Source organism: Coregonus clupeaformis, chromosome 5, assembly GCF_020615455.1.
Source record: "Coregonus clupeaformis isolate EN_2021a chromosome 5, ASM2061545v1, whole genome shotgun sequence".
Lineage (NCBI taxonomy): Eukaryota > Metazoa > Chordata > Actinopteri > Salmoniformes > Salmonidae > Coregonus > Coregonus clupeaformis.
In genome coordinates this window covers 45,817,903-45,831,163 of record NC_059196.1, presented here as the reverse complement: position 1 = coordinate 45,831,163, position 13,261 = coordinate 45,817,903, and the positions used below count along the sequence as shown (strand labels likewise).

The window sequence follows — 13,261 nt, the reverse complement described above, 5'->3', positions numbered from 1 at the left end:
CCTGCCTGCACGGTTCACTAGAATGGGTTTTGGTGAACCCTGCCTACACGGTTCACTAGAATTTGGTGAACCCTGCCTGCACGGTTCACTTGAATGGGTTTTGGTGAACCCTGCCTGCACGGTTCACTAGAATGGGTTTTGGTAAACCCTGCATACACGGTTCACTAGAATGGGTTTTGGTGAACCCTGCCTACACGGTTCACTAGAATGGGTTTTAGTGAACCCTGCCTACACGATTCACTAGAATGTGTTGCCCTCTGTTTTCACACTGTGATTTCTCCTCTCTAATGCTGAATAATTATCACCTGGATGTTGCTCTCACTGCAATTTCCTCCATCCCCTTTTATTCTTTGTAAGTGCATCAGCGGACGCACTTCTCATTTTGTGACCTGTTCTAAGTGCAGTTTGCCAACAGTACAGTGCATCAGTGGACGCACTTCTCATTTTGTGACCTGTTCTAAGTGCAGTTTGCCAACAGAACAAACAGATGCAGTGCAACATAAACAAATGCATGAGTCAATTGAATAATATCAAAGTGAGTTTTGTGATGGACCAACAAGTAGAGGCCATTTCTCATGCAGAATTGGAATGTGAAGATGCCCTTAGTCACAACTCTATTTCTCATGATAGTAAACGTCTTGTTCACACTTCAGAAACAGAATCTCTGTTAATGTGTTAATGCAATAGCTGCTCAGGATCCCAGTAGCCACTGGATGATAAAGAATGTAGTCACTTTGCAAAAGCCCATCAGTTTGTGCCTTTGTCAATGCCAACTTAATTAAAAAGGCGGGATGTTCCTCCTTGAAGGGAGGGATGGATCAGCTCCTACCAGGCTGCCTATAACTTATCAGACCCTGGCTTAGTGCTCAGACTCAATGTCTCATTTTCACATAGCAGGCCCGGCCCTGAGTAAACATCCCCTCGCTTTTAATTAAAATAAATCCACTTTGGTCCGATATTTAGCACCCTGGGGAGAAGGCCTCCCCTAAAGATACAGAGATACAGTGGGCAGATTGAAGAGGGGGGATAAAGGGATGGAGAGGAGGAGATAATTATATCCTTTACTTCTCCATCAATAAAGACATTTTTCTGTCTCTTTTCCCCTAGTTGTTGACCTACTTTCAGCACCACCTATATGGTACTACACATTACTGCTGCATCTCTCTGTCTCTCTCTCTCTCTCTCTCTCTCTCTCTCTCTCTCTCTCTCTCTCTCTCTCTCTCTCTCTCTCTCTCTCTCTCTCTCTCTCTCTCTCTCGCTCCCTCTCTCTTTATTACATTTACATTTACATTTTTACATTTACTCTTTATCTCTCGCTTTCTGTGTGTGTGTGTGTGTGCACGTGTATGCATGTGTGTGTGTCAGGGTTTCCGTTAGGAAATGTAGGAAGAGGGGAGATCTAATATGCAACATCTAGCATAGGTTGCTAATATGACTAGAATTGTGCCTTTGGCTACTAGACAATGAAAGAAAGTTGATATTAAATTATTGCCTCCACAAATATGATCTGATTTTGGCTAGGCTACTTTGAAGCAAGGTAAGACATGCCTCATAATATGTAGTAAAACGTTCAGGTTTCAAACAATGAAGTATATGTTTTCAAAATGCATACTGCCTCCAGCTCATTGTAAAGTGGTGTGTGACGTATTGATGAAGCCTGCCTTCCGTTGCCTATGTATCTGCTGTTTGAGATGCTGTAGCAGCAGCTCTCACGATGTCTGACAGATTTTCAGCTCAAAGTCTCTGTATCTGTATGCTGTACGCGTGTGATAAATTAGATACATAATGAATATACTGTACGCATGCTCCAGTTTAATTCCACTATATTATGCAAATTAACCTACAGACCGATAAGCTTGACCAGTCAAATGTATTTACATCAGCTGGTATTTCCATCAATGAATAGGCTAAAAAGCATTATTTCGTAATGTGATTTTTTTTTGGCTGGCACCAATTTCATTTATCGGCTTTTCCATTTTTTTTATCGCCCAAAAGCCGGCTATTACCGGCTAACGGTAACCCTGGTGTGTGTGTGTGTGTGTGTGTGTGTGTGTGTGTGTGTGTGTGTGTGTGTGTGTGTGTGTGTGTGTGTGTGTGTGTGTGTGTGTGTGTGTGTGTGTGTGTGTGTGCGTGCGTGTGTGTGTGTGCATGCGTGTGTGTGTGCATGCGCCATATAAATTTAGGAAGGAGTAGAGGCACTGAAAAAATAGGGTGCATTTGCATGCAGCTCACAAACATTAAAATATGAAGACAAATCACTATGTCTGGCCTGCTGACAGCACTGCCTGCAATGGGAGAGAACTAGCAAACGTACAACATGTTGCGATGCAAGCAAGGCCTTTATAGGGCAAGCTCTAACATACAGCCTGACTAACAAACTAAGATGAGAAAGGCCATGTACAGCTGAAGCTTTTATTAAAGCCAATAGAAATGGATCCCTCTCCCAGTATGCTGACTGTGTGGGTCTGTAAGCCTGTGTGTGCACGCTATGTGTGGCAGTGTTTGATTCAGCCACTGGTTATAGAAGTGAAACATTTTTATGCTCTTTGTTGTAGCTCAGTTGGTGGAGCATGGTGCTTGCAACGCCAGGGTTGTGGGTTCGATTCCCACGGGGGGCCAGTATGAAAAATGTATGCACTCACTAACTGTAAGTCGCTCTGGATAATAGCGTCTGCTAAATGACTCAAATGTAAATGTATACTTGTCTTTGATGTAGAATTTGAAAAGGGGCATTCCAGCCTGTGAGGCTGCCACAGTGTAGAACCTTTAGAGAGTGTTGTCTGTACAGATTAAAAGACACCACCCACTGATACAGTGTAGACCCTGTAGAGGGTGTTGTCCGTACATATTCAAAGACACCACCCACTGCTACAGTGTAGACCCTGTAAAGAGTGTTGTCTGTACAGATTCAAAGACACCACTCACAGCCACAGTGTAGAACCTGTAAAGAGTGTTGTCTGTACAGGTTCAATGCCCTATTGCAGATAGCACAGGCCTTTTCCACAGAATACTGTTGATATGCTGGAATCAGGGTTAGTGGGTTGTCATGATGATTGCTGCCTTTAGGGGGAGCTCAGAGCTCACAGAGCAGTCTACAGGCGGGTGCATCTCTGTCCAGTATCCTGCGGATGAAGAATAGCCAGACCCGGCGCCGGGATAAAGTGACTAAGGGGGCAGTTGAAATCAGCGCGGGGTTAAATGTTTGGGGGGTTCTTGCATTGGAATTATATTGAATTCTGCTTATATCACGCTATACCACTATAAACAGAAAGTAAAAAAATGCAGAGAATCCGAGATCGAACAGCTCTGCATGCATAGGCTTGACTCTTCTTTAATTTAGCCTTTTTGTTGATGGCTATGTTCCACAAATAAAATGTTTAATGAAGTTTAAATCTGATGCTAAGGATGCTGAATTGAGCACTACACTAGGCTACAGTAGGCTGTAATAAATGTGTTGAGCCATAGATTCTGAGTCTGTAGCCTACATTCCATATTGAGGGACTGCTTGGTCACCTATGTTAGTTTTTCATTACCAATTATCCCAGGTCTAATTATTATCGGTCAATATTAGCTCATGAGGTCAAATTTATAATTGTGCTTGTCTCTGAATATATTGTTCTCTTGACAATCTTCTTGCGCTCTGCATGTTTAATGTGCGTGCGCATCGCGCGCCACAGCAAACAGATGACTAATGGCGCAATCATTCCTGTGCTGCCACTCACTGTCCGCCACATTTAGGCCACCCACATCAAATATTAATGACACACACAGAATTATAAGATCTACCTCGATATGCTGTCTATGAACATAGAAATGTAATGCCGTCTGGGCACAGATTTTTTATTTTTTTTATTTTTTTTATTCACACTGAAAGTAGGCTATTCGTTTTATGAACGGTCATATGATGAAGATACCTGAAGAAGTTAAAAAAGTGCAATGTTTGTTTAGATAGGCCTACATACTTTAGGAAGCACTTAAAGTTCCAAATGGAGTCGTTTTTATCTCAATATCAAATAATTTACGGGTAACAATTAAGTAACTTGCTGTGATTGTTTTTAAATTGAAATGGTCAAAAAGAAACAAAAATTGCTTCTTAGCAAAGAGTAATTTCTCAAGCAAGGATTTTGCTAGTTGTCTGAGTTGGGAGGGGGAAACTGAAAACTAGTTGTTGTTAGCAGAGAGGTTTGGATCTATCTTTCTTATTGGTCTATTCAATAATTTACCACCTGGTGATGTCATCAGGCAGGCCAAAACTCCATCCCACCAAAACAGGCTGACATTTCAGGAGTCTTCTAAATATATATAAAATACAGGAAAATCACATGTTTGGCTGCACTGGGCCTTTAAGATGTTTTTTTCCCTCTTCAGATCAACATAATAGATATTGGAGTTGTTATGGTTTATACAAGTTGCCTCCTAATTAGGTGGCTGTATTTTAATAATTTCTAAGATTGTGCATCATTTCCCTCCAAAAGAGCCAGTTAGTCTCTCAAAGAATACAATAGGCTGTGTGAGCCTTCTGAGCTAGGCTACTTCCGGTGGGGAAAGGACAGAACGACCCAAGTGCTTCAAAGTCACTAGAGTGGTCCTGCAGCAGCGTACCTGTGGCACGTGTCCACTTCGTATGAACTTCATAGGCAGTTACAACAATATGATTTTGCCCAATGCACACTGGAGCGCACTCTGTCTCCTCTCCTACATCCACCCTTTTCTCTCTCCCTCCCTCCCTCCCTGCCTCTCTCCTCCCTGTATGTGTGGAGGCTGTGCGGAGTGAGCATAGACCATGGGCTCCTAGTGGTAGCGCTATACAGAAACCAAGAGGGAGAGGATAGGCTGTTCAACTGACTTGACTGTACATTTACAGTGCTTAGGCACAGGCTAGGCACATGATCTTGGGGCGCGGGTTCTCAATGAAATGTAAACATTTGCTTATGGACTGAAGTACATGGTATTTTGGGGTTTGTTAATACACATTTAGACTTGGCTATCTATGTATTGATGAGGAACGGTGGAGAGACATCGGCGAAGATTTGTAAGGTGTCCGTCGGTGAGGAGCGTCTCAAGGAGCCGAAACCCAAGACGGCAACTACATGATTGGAGGCGTTTCTCTTGAACCCAGTATAAAACATTTATACGTTATTTTAGGTTGTAATATGATATTGTATAGTTTCGTACTTATTGGAAAAGTATACATGACCATTGCAAGTTAACTCGTGGGACAAGCATCTGGAATTGCAGATGATCGCGAGTGACTGATATGGTTCTTACGGCTGTGGATATTAATTTATCCCGGGCTCGAACGAGCGGGCTACAATGAGCCCTCTAAATTCTTGGACATCACAACTGGCTTTAGTCAGTAACTAGGACCTATATAAAACTCAAGCTATTAAAATAAGTCAATTTGCTACTGTTTGGACATATTTTCCTCGCTAAATCCAAGGATTTGCGCGCAAGCCGTGGATGTTTAATATGCAAGTATGGGTCCGCTAGCGTTCATCCTTGTTGGCGGATTATTGTACTTTCAAGTTGATGGTAAGTTCTTTATGGAATTTCATATGGTATCAAAATCATTGGGTGGTGGAGTTAAATGTGTTTAATATTGGGAAAGTATGGTGCTCACCAAAAAATGGCAAAGTTCAACTCTTGCATTTAAAGGTTTAAAATGTTTTCTATCCTTGTGTTTTATTTTCCTCCATACTGTTTTAACTATGGATAATGTTGATATACACTTCATGTGATATACTATGTAACAGGCTTCTCATGTCGCTGGTTATGATTAGGTTATGCCATGGGCAGTTAGATTATATATGTGTTTTATTTTACAATTAATTGGAGACTGGACAGACTGTTTATCAGAAGAGTTCTTGGTGGATGTTCTTTCTATAATCTGGAATGTTATCTCTGAAAGGAGTTATAAAATGGTTTTAGGCTATGAAGTCAACACAAACTAAAATGTCAGATATTTTCTGTCTTGCATGAAATGCATATTGAAGTCACCCGAAAAAAAAAAAAAAAAAGGAATTAATCTAAAGTTATATATTATTTGGTGAGGGGGAAAAAAATGTTAGTCATTCAAGAAATACCCACCTCTCTTGTCTCCTTGGCAACAGCATCAGTGCATAGCCACATTCTGCATGATGGTTATCTAGCCCTTTGACACCTGATGGTCAGTAGAACCCGGCCACTGTACCTAACCCAAAGGTGTGCAAATTAACATAGGATATCAACAGGAAGACAAAACCAAACAAAAGGTGTGCACTACAATTTCAGCGTCTGATTCAACACTGAATGGGTTGATACAATGATTAAATCACTGATTCACTGCTGATTTTTTCTCTCTAAAGAATTTACCGACAGGGAGATGGTTAGATCTGATTATTTATTTAATACAATATTGCATTCCACCTGCCCTGTTGTTTGACATAGCTGAGCTCACAGGTGTAGCTGTGCTAGTCTTGGGGAGAGAGATGGGTGTGGAAATATATGTGATTGCTTTCATATTCTGTCCAGGACCCAAGCCAAATGAGTGATGCATGTATTCCTGCTGAATAATAACTAGTGGACTTAAACATGACTGGCACTCAGTTCATTACCTCAGTGTTGTTTCATCAATCTTTAATGGTGATGCTGTTGGTAATTGTGAAAGTAATTTATACAATTACATTTATTTCTCCCACACTGTTAAAAGTCAAGCCTCCTCCTTAACCAATCTAGCGGGGAGTGCAAAGTCAGCACTATTTTTATGATTTTACAAGGCTTCGTGGGAATCATTGGCCTACAAGGGAGCCAGTTTAATAGAGGCATTAAATGAGCCTCAACTGCAGAGTAAATGTGATGACTACCATGAAACATAAATCAGGTGACAGGAGGCCTGATATGGTCCTGATCAAATATGTGACTAATTGAAAGAGGAGATTGGCGGGCCACCACACCAACACGGTTTGCAGTGTCACAATTCACAATCCTAATGTCTGAATCATGTTTACTGGAGGGAATTGTTCATCATCCCTCACGCAACCATGCATGCACGCACGCACACAAACACACAAACACACCTTGTCCTTGAATATGCTTAAGGTAAGGCTGAAAACCTATTGAGCTTGTGCCATTGAGCCATTTTTGAAAGAGGAAGCGGTATTCAGAAAATAGTGTTTTTGAGGCTCCCAGTTGTCATCTACTGCATTAGTAATGTCAACACTTGCTGTGTCGTAAACAATGATTCACACTTACTAGCGTTTGCTTTGTGTTGTATGTACAGCTTAAAACATGTGAAAATCTTGAATTTATTTGTTGAAGGCAGGGGTTGACACTGGGGCCCAGCTCCTTTGTCCTTTTTAGCTACTGTCTTTGGTTTCTGTGGCTATTTGTATCATGTTTTTAGCAGTCTCCACACTATCCCTACGGAGTCTGGGAGTCTAGTCCCCTCTGTAGTGGGAACATGGATTCTCTCTCTATCTGCTCTCTCTTTCTTTCTTTCTTTCTTTCTTTCTTTCTTTCTTTCTTTCTTTCTTTCTTTCTTTCTTTCTTTCTTTCTTTCTTTCTTTCTTTCTTTCTTTCTTTCTTTCTTTCTTTCTTTCTTTCTTTCTTTCTTTCTTTCTTTCTTTCTTTCTCTCTCTCTTTCTCTCTCTCTCTCGCTCTCTCTCTCTCTCTCTCTCGCTCTCTCTCTCACTCTCTCTCGCTACCTCTTTCTCTCTACCTCTCTCTTCCTCTCTCCTCTCTCTCTCGCTCTCTCGCTCTCGCTCTCTCGCTCTCGCTCTCTCGCTCTCTCGCTCTCGCTCTCTCGCTCTCTCGCTCTCGCTCTCTCGCTCTCTCGCTCTCGCTCTCTCGCTCTCTCGCTCTCTCGCTCTCTCGCTCTCGCTCTCGCTCTCTCCCTCCCTCTCGCTCGCTCCCTCTCTCTCTCTCGCTCCCTCCCTCTCTCTCTCTCTCTCTCTCTCTCTCTCTCTCTCTCTCTCTCTCTCTCTCTCTCTCTCTCTCTCTCTCTCTCTCTCTCTCTCTCTCTCTCTCGCTCTCACTCTCTCTCCCTCTTTCGCTCTCTTATTCTGTCTTTCTTTTCTCTCTCTCCGTTTTCCCTCACTCTCTGTTCAGCCAAACCCACTGGTTGCTAAGCGCTGGCTGAAGGCATGGCTGGATGGCACCTCTGTCTGAGCAATGAATCACTCCTCCCAATCATTTCACTGCCACCCTCCTCCCTCCTCCCCCCTCTCCCCTCTCCCCTCTCCTCCCCCACCTCCCTTCTTCCCTTCACCGCTACCCATCACCCAGCCTTTCAGGGGTAATCTGTGAGCCTTGGGAAGGGAGGAGCCATCTCTAAGAGTCCACTTATGCAGACAAAAAGCTCTGTAGTTGCATTTACTGGGCAACATGGGCAACAAAGGCAGGCTGGGTGAATGGCAGTCAGGCAGTGTTTAGTGTTCTGTGATTAATACTGCTAGTGTGCTGGAGACAGAGAGAGAGGGAAGGGGAAATGGAGTGGGAGGAGGAGGAGGAGAGGAGGACCAAAAGAAGGAGAGAAAAACAAGGCAGGAAGTGGGAGCTGAAGAGATTGAAAGGAGAGGGATAGACCCAAATGTGCTTTGGTTAGAAAATGGTTAGTTTTGACATGTGCTCCTGAAGTTACTGGAAAATTACAGTGTTTATTGGCTAAGGTTTAATGGAATCAAGTAAGAAGAAAATGGACCCTTAAATCTAAATGTTGGCCATGCCAGAACGGCCACGTATTCCCCATTATTAGCAACCAGTTGTCTGGTACTAGGTCTCTTATGCTATACTATAGTCCGCTGTTTTTCTAGCAGGAATAGAACAAGAAGAGTAGCTTAGCATATGGAGTAGTGGACATGAACCCATGACCCTGTGCTATTCTGAGGACCTCCAGATACTCCTGTCCTAGAGCTTGTGTCGTCATATGTGGTGGCATGGCAGAGTCAGGGGTGGGGAAATGGGATGACCACCTCCAGCCTCCCTGGTGGCACACTGATGGGCACCTGGGGTCTCTAGTGGCCTGTGCAGAGTAACAGAGGAGACTGGAGTTTCACTACCGCTGCTGTGTGTGTGTGTGTGTGTGTGTGTGTGTGAGAGAGAGAGAGAGAGAGAGAGAGAGAGAGAGAGAGAGAGAGAGAGAGAGAGAGAGAGAGAGAGAGAGAGAGAGAGAGAGAGAATGAGACAGCAACAGAGATGGTAGGGTAGAGGTAGAGTATGAGATGGGTATGAGTGTCCATGATATTGAGTGTGTGTTGGATAGGAATTGTCAAGATGAACCAAAGGTTTAAAAAGTGAATAGCCGTGTAGTCTTAAAAGTAGGTTTGATGGTGGTGATTTGAATGAACAAGGTCTAAGCGTTTGGCTATAATGGAAAGTAAACCCAGATTAAAACAGTGTAGGTGAATTATGAGGCACCCTGAGGTCAACGCGTAAGAGCCATTGTAATGTCTTCTCCCAAATGTGATTGTTCTGCTTGAGTTGGCAGCGTTTCAGCAGCTAGCGTTGCTGTAATTGAGGTTCATTTGCAAAATAGGCCTGACGTGCCTTCAGCTGAGATCCCCAGGCAGCCTCTCTCTGGTGTCGCCCAGAGTCACGTCACTGTCACTGGGTGCTGGATGCTACTGCAGTTACAGGACCACTCTCATCTCCCTACGCATCTGCACTGTTTACTCTCCGATTACAATCAAAGATTAGAGGAGAGAGAAGAACAGGGAGAAACTGAAAGAGAAAGATGAGAGAGGGATACAGTAAAGAGAAAGAAAGAAGCAGAGAGAAAGAAAAAGGGAGGGGTGTATGTGTAATGAGGTTAGCAGGGGTCAGATGACAGGTCGGAATCATTGGGAGGGTTAACAAGTGTTACCTCACTGGTGACACAGAGCTGTCCCTGTGGTAGTTGAACAGCCAGGCCTGGCTTCGCTATAGATCACATTACAACACAAGCACAGCCACACAGGCATCACAGAACACAACACAGGCATCACAGAACACAACACAGGCAGCATAGAACACAGCACGGGCAGCACAGAACACAACATGGCCATCACAGAACACAACACAGGCATCACAGAACACAACACAGGCATCACAGAACACAACACGGGCATCACAGAACACAACACGGGCATCACAGAACACAACACAGGCATCACAGAACACAACACGGGCATCACAGAACACAACACGGGCATCACAGAACACAACACGGGCAGCACAGAACACAACACGGGCATCACAGAACACAACACGGGCATCACAGAACACAACACGGGCAGCACAGAACACAACACAGGCAGCACAGAACACAACACGGGCAGCACAGAACACAACACAGGCAGCACAGAAAACAACACAGGCAGCACAGAAAACAACACAGGCTGCACAGAACACAACACAGGCAGCACAGAAAACAACACAGGCAGCACAGAAAACAACACAGGCTGCTACAACCTCAGGTTAGCGCTGTTCAGTGTCTATCCTGGTCTATGATAATAACCCAGGAGAAACCACAGTTCTAAGGTTGACTTAATACCCAGTGTTCTCTTGAAAGAAAGCACCATTTCTTAACACACTGTGGAATTCTTAGAGAAATGTCATGTGCATGGGGGACTGTAGAGAGAGAATAAAAGAGCAGAATGGAAGGTTGATAATAGCACTTTGTGTTTTTTACCTCCGCTCTGCTAGGTCTCAGCCAAGCATACCCCTGACATTTACTGTGCAGAGAGAGCTAATGCCTGGTTGCCTTAACCCAGAGACAGAGAGAGCTAATGCCTGGTTGCCTTAACCCAGAGACAGAGAGAGCTAATACCTGGTTGCCTTAACCCAGAGACAGAGAGCGCTAATGCCTGGTTGCCTTAACCCAGAGACAGAGAGAGCTAATGCCTGGTTGCCTTAACCCAGAGACAGAGAGAGCTAATGCCTGGTTGCCTTAACCCAGAGACAGAGAGAGCTAATGCCTGGTTGCCTTAACCCAGAGACAGAGAGAGCTAATGCCTGGTTGCCTTAACCCAGAGACAGAGAGAGCTAATGCCTGGTTGCCTTAACCCAGAGACAGAGAGAGCTAATGCCTGGTTGCCTTAACCCAGAGACAGAGAGAGCTAATGCCTGGTTGCCTTAACCCAGAGACAGAGCGAGACTGAGAGAGATTAAAACAGAGATTTAGACTAAATGAGTTTTTGAACTTTGTCTAACCACTGTTATTTTCTATTTCACATCACTAATATGTAGCATTGAAATAGGATTAAAAACAACCCATATCTCTCTACTCTACCCTCTCTCTCTCTCTCTCTCTCTCTCTCTCTCTCTCTCTCTCTCTCTCTCTCTCTCTCTCTCTCTCTCTCTCTCTCTCTCTCTCTCTCTCTCTCTCTCTCTCTCTCTCTCTCTCTCTCTCTCTCTCTCTCTCTCCCCTCCCCTCCACCCAGAGCTGTGTAACGCCCATGAGGGAGGAATTTAAACAGGGGTTGGGGGAGCAGGGAGCGGCACACCTGTGATGGTCTTAGCTGCTCTGAGGTTGGGGTGGGGGTAGTGTGTGTATGCCATGATTAATTGAGCATAGCGGCTGTGTGGTGCGGTGCAGGAGAAGAGAGGAGAGGCCCCTCACTCACCTGTTTCACACACCTGCACCTGCAGACACCACACCTGTTGGAGCATAGCTCTGCTTAGCTCACTGTGCCTCTGCAGATGCACCCACACACACACACACACACACATTCACACACACACGTACACACACACATACACACACACGCACACACACACACACACACACATACACCCACACACGCACACACACGTGGCTGCGGGTTTGTTTAATCCCATCACCTCTCCCTGGTCTACCTTGTTGGCTAAACAACACGTTAGGATCTTGAGGCATGGACGTGCAGACAGCCTGGTAATGTTGATATAATTGCTATAGCTTTCGATAATTCTCTGAAGATTAGCTTGTATTTAAAGCAACCTATTGATCTATGGCATGCATCCAGCTTGTGAACGCAGCCCAAACTGGTGTTGTGATGGACAGATCCTCTGTTGTAAAGTGGATGTGTGGAGCAGTGTCCTCATCTTAATAGAAGATGATTGGTTTGAGGACATGATGCCAACAGAGAGAGGAGGAAGGAAGCAGAGGTCCATTGAGACTGAACTCAGATACAGTTCAGACTCAATGGTAGAGGAATGGAGAAATGGAGATAGCGTGCGTGTGTTGGGGGCTTATCTGTGTTTTCATGTTGCAGATTTGGGTTTGGGGAAGCGTCTAATCAGTTGGTCTCCTGTTGCCTTAACCCTGCCCTCTGGTTAACCCTACCCTGCCTTCTCACAGCAACTCTGCCCTCTGGTTGTCTGTCTCACAGCAACCCTGCCCTCTGGTTGGCTGTTTTACAGCAACCCTGCCATCTGGTTGGCTGTCTCACAGTAACCCTGCCCTCTGGTTGGCTGTCTCACAGCAACCCTGCCCTCTGGTTGGCTGTCTCACAGCAACCCTGCCCTCTGGTTGGCTGTCTCACAGCAACCCTGCCCTCTGGTTGGCTGTCTCACAGCAACCTGCAGATAGCAGGGAGCCAAGTCAAGGCTGAGTGGCTTACAGAGGCAGAGGCATACACACACACATGCACGTACGCAAGCACGCACACACACACACACAACACACAACACACAAACACACACACACACACAGAGTATACAAACCTTTAATGTAGAGCAAAGAAAAGCAAACATACCATGACCTGAAATACAGTTCAGTAGTTTCTCAACACATGTACACAATGCTAAACACATGTACACCAGTAAGAACAAGTACATTACATCTTATCAGATTACATCACTGTTGGATTTAGTGCCATTAGATGCTTTGCAGTGGTACTGTTTATTAGGCTTAAAAGCAGTAAAAAAATGTTTTTGGGGAGATACTGTACCTAGTGGTGCCTGTTGAGAGTGTCTCTCTCACCAGTGTCTTAAACAGGAGTTCAGGGCTGCTGATGAAAATGCATGAGCTCTCCTGTCTGTGTGAGATGGGTAAAGACAGAGAGAGTGCATGGCACTCAAACACACATCCGTCACACGCAGCAGTCCCGCTACGGCAGTAATGCAGCCCAGAGTGGAAGCAGCCAGTGAATCAAGCCCCCTCCACCGCCTCACCACCACCCCAACAGACCCATCTCCCTCTCCAGCCCCATGGATCACCCAGCCATGACTGCCTGCTCCCTGCCTGGCCTGCTATAGCTCCTGGCTCTCTGCACCCTGCTAGTCTCTGCTCGAACTAGCCATGGGCTTCAGCTATACAGTAGTGCAT

General features: G+C 44.8%; 1 protein-coding gene across 11 annotated transcripts in view; it reads left to right on the top strand.

Annotated features, from left to right (window-relative positions):
• Positions 1–4,773: 4,773 nt before the first annotated feature.
• LOC121566958 (roundabout homolog 2-like) overlaps positions 4,774–13,261 on the top strand; it is a 300,354-nt gene continuing 291,866 nt past the window's right edge. For all 11 annotated transcript variants that reach the window (XM_045214703.1, XM_045214692.1, XM_045214661.1 and 8 more), the window contains exon 1: positions 4,774–5,532. In XM_045214703.1, the coding sequence (XP_045070638.1) occupies positions 5,478–5,532 (55 nt within the window). In that variant the 5' untranslated portion in view covers positions 4,774–5,477. The remainder of the gene's footprint in view (positions 5,533–13,261) is intronic.